The 9,436-nt window shown below is 39.0% G+C and overlaps 1 protein-coding gene across 1 annotated transcript; it reads left to right on the top strand.

Moving 5' to 3' along the window:
* The first annotated feature begins 524 nt into the window (after nucleotides 1-524).
* Nucleotides 525-5,726, top strand: zfpl1 (zinc finger protein-like 1). The gene is made up of 8 exons (XM_029448875.1): nucleotides 525-713; nucleotides 2,201-2,317; nucleotides 2,410-2,521; nucleotides 2,742-2,935; nucleotides 3,974-4,052; nucleotides 4,193-4,384; nucleotides 4,530-4,653; nucleotides 4,769-5,726. Exons 2-8 carry the CDS (start codon nucleotides 2,216-2,218, stop codon nucleotides 4,953-4,955), a joined length of 990 nt encoding a protein of 329 aa, XP_029304735.1. The 5' UTR covers nucleotides 525-713; nucleotides 2,201-2,215; the 3' UTR covers nucleotides 4,956-5,726.
* The last annotated feature ends 3,710 nt before the right edge of the window (nucleotides 5,727-9,436 follow it).

The following is a 9,436-nucleotide window of genomic DNA, read 5'->3' as shown; positions in this document are numbered from 1 at the left end:
TAGTGTAGCCTATATATACAATCATATGTTGACAATCTGTTACAAGAGAGACATATGATGCGGATAAACCTTTTAGTCAAAAATCTCTCTGTAGATATACAATGTCGAATAGATACACGGTTGTGAGAAACTGGAGCACAATATGATTTTTCCTTTATATAATTCACAGTGTCAGTGTATGTCTTGCACAGACAGTTTGGCGCACCTGTGCATGTGAAATAAAGCAAAAACGTCCTCCAGTACAGTATGAAGTGACAAGATTCTTCAAACTGATTTAGGATATGCAACCAACAAGAGAAGAAGAAATAAACAAAATGGCGGTGTGAAGACAATAAACAAACACCTACTTGCCTACGGTGTACATGTAGCTTAACAGTGCGTTATGTATAATAGAGTTACATTTTGTTGTAAGAAAATCATACCGCGAAGTACCAAATTGAAAAAAGAAAACCCGGCATTTTTGCCTAAAGGAACTCCGACTCAGTAGATGGCAGATTGCAACTGCTGGTTTGTGATAAAAAAAAAAGACACGAAGAAGACGCAGAAGCGGAAGAGACGTGGCACATAAACAGAGAGAGGAAGCTAGCTGCAGTTAAGTTTACTGATGACAGCTTCTGGAGCCGCCTTCCACGTCATTTTGACAAGGAAGCTTAAATGACAGTCGAACAACATTACCTGAAACGAACGGGGCTTGATTAAAGACTGTGTGACAGGTAAAATGTAATTTATTTATCGTTTGAGTTGGAACTTTTTCAACTCTACCAGCTAGCTAATGTTAGCTAGATTAGCTCGCTAACGTTACATCACCTGATAACTTCCAGCTAAGGTAGCAGCTAACTAATGTTAGCTCAGATAAATGTCGGAAGTGAGCTGGTGTTTTCACTGACGATACGTGTTAGTCGCTGTTGAAACATAAAGTTAGAGCAGTACAACTCATGACCTCCCGAAATGTGTACGATAACTTATGTCAAGTTAGCAAAAACCACAACATTGGATTTGCAGCGAGTGACAGTTAAAGAAGTAGCACGCACACCCACAGACGGCATGCGTAGCGTCTAGTGCTGGGTGCCATTGATTACTAGCTAATAAGTATACAAGACCCAATAGCTTGTCTTTAGCCATGAATGATTAAACTGTTAAATTCCAATCATCTGGGGTAATAGCCTTGTTTGGGACTGCCCCATTCAATACTTGTGACATTGGCAATATAGTATTGTTTTTTAACTACAAGGTCTTCATTATAGAAAATTGAATACAGAAAACATAAGCGTAAAATAAACAAATTAAAAATGCAAACTGAAAGGGGACAATATACATGCACAAAGCCGGAGGACTTCATGCACATACATTATTGCTCGGTTTCATTTTCAAATATAATAAATGAGGGTTACTCAAATGTGATGTTGCCAACAGATTGAATAGTTTAATAATATAATATTTTTAATATGTATGTATATATGTTATTGCCATTACATTAATTGAAACCAAACTACACATTCTCTAGGCATAAAGTGAAATCAGAGTCATAATAAATCTACTCCTTCCTTTAGTATGGGTACGGTGCCAAAACAAATGTAAGTGTTTCTGTTAATACTTACAGAATTAACCATTCATATCCTCCTTTGCTTAACTTGACAATATAATAGTTAGCTGGCTAATAGCTTTGTAGAATTTTAAAGGAGACTTCCCTTATTCTTGTACTAACAAACCGCAATATGTAACGTTTATTGTACATGTTTACGCTCCAATTATTCTTTTGCCTATGGGATAATTTCCCTGTCCACATGGTAAATATTTATGACTGGTTTGGCAGAAGAGTTACACACATCGTACAACACTCTCGGATGACTTTGTATTCAGAATATAAGGAAAGTAAGAAAGCTTGTGACACAAAGTGATCACAAGCAAAAATATGTCAACATTCAGTGTTTCTGGTGACATGGAAAAGGGAATTTCAATTTTCGACTCTATTGTGTTACTCAAGTCTGTAACAGGCTCAGGATACATAAATTCAGTGCAAACCTTTTAATGTTGCATGCTTTTGCTTGTAGATGAAGACACAGTCTTCTTCCTTCTAGCTTCTGTTCATACTAAACAGGAGGACAGTCTGTAATTTACAGAATGATGAGAACTAGGATCCCCAGGATATTTTGTTGTATACATCCATAACAAACCTGCCTTTTGTTGTTTTGTCCTCAAGACAGTGCAGGTGGCTATGGGTCTCTGCAAGTGTCCGAAGAGAAAGGTGACCAATTTATTCTGCTTCGAACATCGTGTAAATGTGTGCGAGCATTGCCTAGTCTCCAACCACAACAAGGTCAGTCAGTGAACAAGTATTACATGATTTATGTTTGTACAAAACGTGTAACACCATATTAAAATTCTGCATGTCCACTTGCTGCCCTTCAGTGTATCGTGCAGTCATATTTGCAATGGCTCCAGGACAGTGACTACAACCCCAACTGTACTCTGTGTAGTACTCCACTGAATGCTCAAGACACTGTGAGGCTGGTCTGCTATGGTGAGATTATGAGGATTCTGTTTATTATAAACTCATTGGGAGAAACAAGTTCACCTGTGTCAAATAAATCCACTGATGTTCGACAGGAATGCAAAACACTTGCTAAAAATATGTGCTACTTACTTACGCTGTCTAGAAATACAAAACAATGGAGATGATTTGAATTTTACTTGTTGACATCCTTGTTGCTGTAGCGTGAAACAGTTTTTTCCCTCTACAGATGTCTTTCACTGGTCCTGTCTTAATAATTTGGCCTCTCGGCTGCCCCTCCACACGGCTCCAGCGGGATACCAGTGTCCCACCTGTCAGAGTCCACTGTTTCCCCCTTCCAACCTTGCGAGCCCGATTGCTGATGTGCTGAAAGAACAGCTGTCATCTGTTAACTGGGCTCGAGCTGGTTTAGGGCTGCCGCTGGTAAGGGCCTTTTGTTTTTATAAGATCTCTTGTTTGATGATCTCACAACCATTCCACGTCTTCCTGAAAACAATTAAAGTGAATGTAGGGGTGTCCCTGACTAAGAATATACATAGTAGAATGTTATTGGTCGTCGAAGTTTTGCTCATTTATTGGCGCTGTTTGTTGTGAAGGGGTGTCAAACTCATTTTAGTTCAGGGGCCACATGCAGCATAATTTGATTTCAAGTGGACCAGTAAAATCAGAGCATAGTAACGTATAAATAACTTCAAATGCTCCCCTTCGTTTTAGTGCAAAAAAGTACAAGTACATTCTGAAAATGTTCAAACTTAATCTTTTTACAAAACATTAAGAACAACCTAAAATTTCTTAAGAAGAAAAGGTGCAATTTCAATAATAGTATTAGTTTATCATTTATAAATGTGTGTTACAACTTACAGATCACAGTGTATCTACAAAGGATTTTACTTTATGATCAAAACAACTAATTTTTACACTTTGCAAAGTCCTCCCGTGTGTTTGACACCCCTGGTGTAGAGGGTCCGTGTGAAGGCTGTCGTACTACGAAAATAGAGGGAAGAGATTGATCGATAGCCAGTCAGACAGTTTTCTTAGCCTACTTACTTTTCGTGGTTGTAAATAGAACTTTTGACCCCAATTCCAGTCCCCGTGTTGTAGCGATGCACAGACAGAAGAGGAACATTCAAGAGAGGGAGAGCCGGCAACAGCTGTTTCTACGCGCCTTGAGTTTAAACATTCATAAATTCAAAATATATTTAGTGCTCTGATAGTTCTTACGAGTGCTCTCTGATTAATAAATGCTCATTGATATGTGACTGTCTGAGGATATCGCCTGGATGCTGCTCCGATAGTCCCACAAATTTGAAAAGTGTAACTTAGTCACACACGTTATTTAAAAAACTTTAAACAGTTTTATTCATAGACTGATATTTCAACCAAAATAGGCTGTATGTCATGATTTGCAATAGCAATTCTATGTAGCAATCGACTATTCAGAGTCCCATCTTTGATTGACAGATTGAGGAGCCCATTGGGGTCCTTGAGGAGACCACAGCTAATGATGTCACTGATTATACTGACTGGTCCACATTTGACGGTGAGCCTTAATTTTTACTTTCAGTAAATGACTTCACTGTACAAATGTACATTTATTAGGGACTGTTTTGTAGCCATTTATTACTCAGTGTTTTTGAAGTGGTTTAAACAAACTCTTTTTTTTTTTTTTACTTCCCACAGCACAAGAACCAAGTAACATTTACCCCAGCCACTCTTACAACACCAGCCTCAACCCACCACCAGATTCTGTCCCACCTCCAGCACAGGAAGACCTTGTAGGTCCTCGTAAAAATGGGGATCCAACTAAACAGGAGCACTCTGTGGTCAACTACACGACTGCCACTACATGTGACACAATTACACTACACACAGGTAAAGCAACGGGAAGCCCTACTATCTGCTTTTTAAAGTTATGACTTTCCTGAAGTGCCCTAAAACATTTAAAATAATGTTTCGATCACTTTAGTGCACATACTGAACATTTGATATACTTTAATCATTTGTTGTTAATCTCCAGCATCATCACCAAGAAAGATCTACGACACACGGGACGTTGGTCACAGCTCTGTCACACAGATTGACTTTGACGATGACAAGTACCGGCGACGACCAACGTTAAGTTGGTTTGCTCAAATTCTCAAGTTAGTATTATGATCTTAGTATTAAGTGAATCTCTCTTTTATTACTAAGTTACTATGAATAAATGATTATACAGATGTCATGTCTTTTTTTATTTTACATGGTTTTTCTTTTCAGAAATCGAACAGGAGGAAAGCGGACATCTCTGTCCTGGAAACAGCGGGTCTTCATGCTCCTTGTTGTCGGAGTTCTGGGATTCTTTACGTTGATAATCATCATGGCTAAACTTGGACGCGCCTCCGCTGGATCCGACCCAAACTTAGATCCTCTTCTTAACCCCAACATCCGTGTGGGAAAAAACTGATAACAAGCATTGATTCCTTCTTTTCCTTCTGTGTAACACAATATACAGTAAGCCTGTGTAGAACGAGTTGAAATGGGACTCTCCAATACATGGGTAGCCCACCAGAGGGAGCCGTTTACCTAACTTGAATGGAAAGAGAAAGAGACGCTGCACTTTTTTTTTAGAATGGAGGTAATCTTTGGCTCCATTCATTTACATCAGGCAGTAGGAACATGCCAGGTCCTTCACTGACAGAAAAAAATCCAACAACATTCAGAAGTTTCCTGTGATCCAAGCAAAGCAACCCGCAAACTCCAAAGGGGACCAAGGCCTGGTGCATAGATGAAGGATCCGGTTATTGTTGCTTTGTAAATCTAATGATGAAGAGGGGTATCATTAATATTTACAATTCCAGTTAACATTTGTCAGTGATCTTTGTAAGTTGATTTTTTTTTTTTAAAGCTCAGTAGTAACTAAATAAACACTGTTAGTGTTGAAAAAAACATCTCTAGCTGGCAGAAAAGTCACAATATATATGAAACGTTTAATAACGTCTACACGGTTATAAACTGGCTCCACTTGCTGATTTGATTTGAGTGTCTTTGTTTCTCCTTTAGAGAAGATGTGGCCCTCACTACTGGAATCAAATACCCCACACATAATTAATACATAACTATTTATGGGTGTTTGCATTACTTCTGAATTGAGTGCATTGCTTTTAGATTTGCCATACACACTGTATGAACATTTCCTCTTGTTTTTGACTGTCTATTAAATGGGAATACTGCAGAATTTCAGTATTATAATGTTTTTTTAAATTCCATGAATCTGACCGTTGGCAACATGGAGTGAAGGGTTTCTGAAATGTCAGTTGAGACTGAATAATATGTCATAAAGCATGATATGTGTTACTGTTGCACATTTGAGTGCAGCAGCTCAAACAAATGTTATTCCATTGCCCAGTGCTCATGAAGCAGCTGTAAGCAGCATAGTGATGCCATCACAGACTAGATGAGAGTGAAGGAGATCCCACACAATAGCTGCAGTGCTATGCTCTCTGTGTACTAAACTCCGAATTGCTTCACTCCTTTCCAAAACAATATTAGCACTAAAGTGACAACATTTATGAATAATTCGTTTAAAAAAACATAACTTACTTACTCTCTTATATAGTGTCTCACACTGAGTACAAGTCTCTTTAAAAAGATAATAGGCTTCACTCCCATGTATTAAGCTCAGACCGCCTTAGAATAACTTGCATGCATCACTTGGTGGGAGCTTCATAATGCATTTTTATCACGTTCTTGTTTTCTGAAAGGGCAGCCCAACATGTTTTCGTCAGATTTTTCTCAAAAGATGCAGTGGTGAAGTTCAAAACGCAAAGAAGAAAATAAGATTCTGAAAAGTGTGTTTTTTGTAAGAGCAACAAATTTAATTGAAAATGTATTTTGTGCATCATGTCGTATCACACAAAGAAACAATTATTGCACCAAGTGTGAGGAATGAAATCTAAATCAAGAAAAATGTCATGTCTAGTTCTCTTTTGGAAAATTAGATATAAGATACACTTTGTGCTGAACATCATGTTAACCTTTTACTCTGAGAAACTGCAGACCGAGCTGCCCCTTGGACTAAACCTGACGAATGGACTCACTGTGACGCTGAGACATCACAGACACTTCGCTTTAAATATTCTTGCTCACTACTCCCCCTGGTGGAGCAGCCATTCTCTGCGTTTTCATGCTTGCTTATGTAATACAGTATTATGTTTTTGTGACGCATGGACAACTGGAATTGAAAACCTCACAGGTCAATTAATTAATAGTTGTAAAGTTCCCTATGAAAGAATTAGCTTCTCCATTCTACAGCGGTGTGTGCTGCTGTATGTATGACGCTCTACAGCGGTGTGTGCTGCTGTATGTGTGACGCTCTACAGCAGTGTGTGCTGCTGTATGTATGACGCTCTACAGCGGTGTGTGCTGCTGTATGTATGACGCTCTACAGCGGTGTGTGCTGCTGTATGTATGACGCTCTACAGCGGTGTGTGCTGCTGCATGTATGACGCTCTACAGCGGTGTGTGCTGCTGTATGTATGACGCTCTACAGCGGTGTGTGCTGCTGTATGTATGACGCTCTACAGCGGTGTGTGCTGCTGTATGTATGACGCTCTACAGCGGTGTGTGCTGCTGTATGTATGACGCTCTACAGCGGTGTGTGCTGCTGTATGTATGACGCTCTACAGCGGTGTGTGCTGCTGTATGTATGACGCTCTACAGCGGTGTGTGCTGCTGTATGTATGACGCTCTACAGCGGTGTGCTGCGAGAAGGAAATGTTTATCCAGCTGAAACAGAATTATCACATTTCCTAGTCACACATTTTGAGTTATTTTCCCAAAAGTTATAACAATAAATTTAATGTGAAAAATGCGTTCATTAATTAATTCCATAGGACGCGAGCAGTGTGTTTGAGCATGGAGAGTGCTGCATTCATTATTGGGCCTATGATAACATCCTGTTTGATGTAACTGTCACATGCTGTCCTTGGTAATCCTCATAATAACCCCCTTCAAGTGTAGACATCTGTGTTCTACATATTCACCAACACATCATGTGTTTACGTGCGAATGTTATTTCCCTCTTCTAACTTTCCATTGCGTTTGCCAAACTGTCACAGACGTGTGTGTTTGCCATTGATTGTCGGTGGCTCTGAGCCATATTACATTGATGCAGGGAAAGCTGCCGGCGGCAATGAAGAGACGTGCTGCAAAATTACAACAAATATTTCATATCTGGCACTTGGATGCAACACAAAGCTGGAGTTTGTATTGTCTGATATATTTCTTTACATAAGAGAATGGTTTAAGCCATGAGTGGTTTAGTATAACGTCATAATGCCTTGTGATGTGTAATTGCCTTTGTCACTCTATTGGAGTTCAATGTATTTCTCAATAGCTCTGAGTTATTAGATTGCCCATTGTACTGACATAACAGGGACATCCTGATCAATAACTTGACGTGCATACTGTAGGCAGCACAGTTTTTCTGTGCCTCTGCTCTGTTCTCATGATGACAATCATAGTTGGAAAACGCTTTGTAAAATTGTAAGTATTTTTTTTATACTTCAGAGTTTTATGGTTCTTATCTCGGCCTTTTCACATGAATATCTCACACAAGCAAAGCAAGCCAAGTACTAACGTATTCTGACTGTAAAGAGAGAAGTTTGTGAATATTCTACAAAGTTATACGAGAAGAAAATATGGGTGACATCTGACACCCACCCACTACCATGCCTCAAGATATACAAGCTCACTTTACCAGCTACTTTAGATGTGCAACACTGAAGGGACCCCTTGAATGCTGGAAGACAGTGTTTATTTTGGCTGCTACAGACACTACGACATCAAGACAACATATATATATTATTATGTGCTCAGGGCATCTCCAAATAAAACATCATTGAGATATGCTTAAATTCTCTGGAAAGCTTAATTGTTAACAGAATATGTTAATACATCATTATTTGGCAGTTTAAGTATTTAATTAAACAAAATACTAAAATATTCTTGAGTGGATTAGATGAAATATTTGGGAAAGATAAGACATTTTGATATCTTTAATATTGGAGAGATCTGGGTGGGTTGGCACCCTTTTCACTTTGCAATATTTCTCTGGCATCATTAATGCTATACTATTCTAACCAGCAGCAAATGAAAGGTTAAGGTCTCAGCTATAAATAATTATATCGTAACGTACATAAATTATTTATAAAATTAAGTGATTCATAAGCAATGTCATGTTGTGAATGTGTGCCATCACAGGGTTGGTTGTCCATCCATCCATCCATCGTCTACCGCTTATCCGGGATCGGGTCGCGGGGGCAGCAGCTCCAGTAAGGAACCCCAATCTTCTCTTCTCCGGGCCACATCCTCCAGCTCCGACTGGGGGATCCTGAGGCGTTCCCAGGCCAGTGAGGAGATATAATCTCTCCACCGAGTCCTGGGTCTTCCCCGGGATCTCCTCCCAGTTGGACGTGCCTGGAACACCTCCCTAGGGAGGCGCCCAGGTGGCATCGTTACTAGATGCCCGAACCACCTCAACTGGCTCCTTTCAACGTAGGGTTGGTTGGCACAACGTTAAAATGTTATTGGTACAAAAAAATGTGGCAACCATTAGAAATAATTTCAACATTTAATTCAAACAAGAACCAGAAAACATGAACATTTAATAGAATATCTGGTACTTTTTTAATAGCAAATTAAATTTTTAAGCAATTCATTAGTAGAAATGTCGAATTACTTTTGCAATTGACCATTCAAAACAATTATAATAATCAAATAAAAATATAAACATTGTTTTTAATCTTTCAAAATAGTTTTTAATCTCTCACAATGCCCCAACAAAATAAACATTAACAGCTTTATTAATGGGTATATGTACCAACCAACCCCCACATGACCAATAACGCTGTCTAACACAATTTTAGAATACATTTAGTCCACAGA

The sequence above is a fragment of the Cottoperca gobio genome, chromosome 14, assembly GCF_900634415.1.
Source record: "Cottoperca gobio chromosome 14, fCotGob3.1, whole genome shotgun sequence".
Lineage (NCBI taxonomy): Eukaryota > Metazoa > Chordata > Actinopteri > Perciformes > Bovichtidae > Cottoperca > Cottoperca gobio.
The sequence above is the reverse complement of the archived record's forward strand: the minus strand, read 5'-3'. Positions and strand labels throughout refer to the sequence as shown.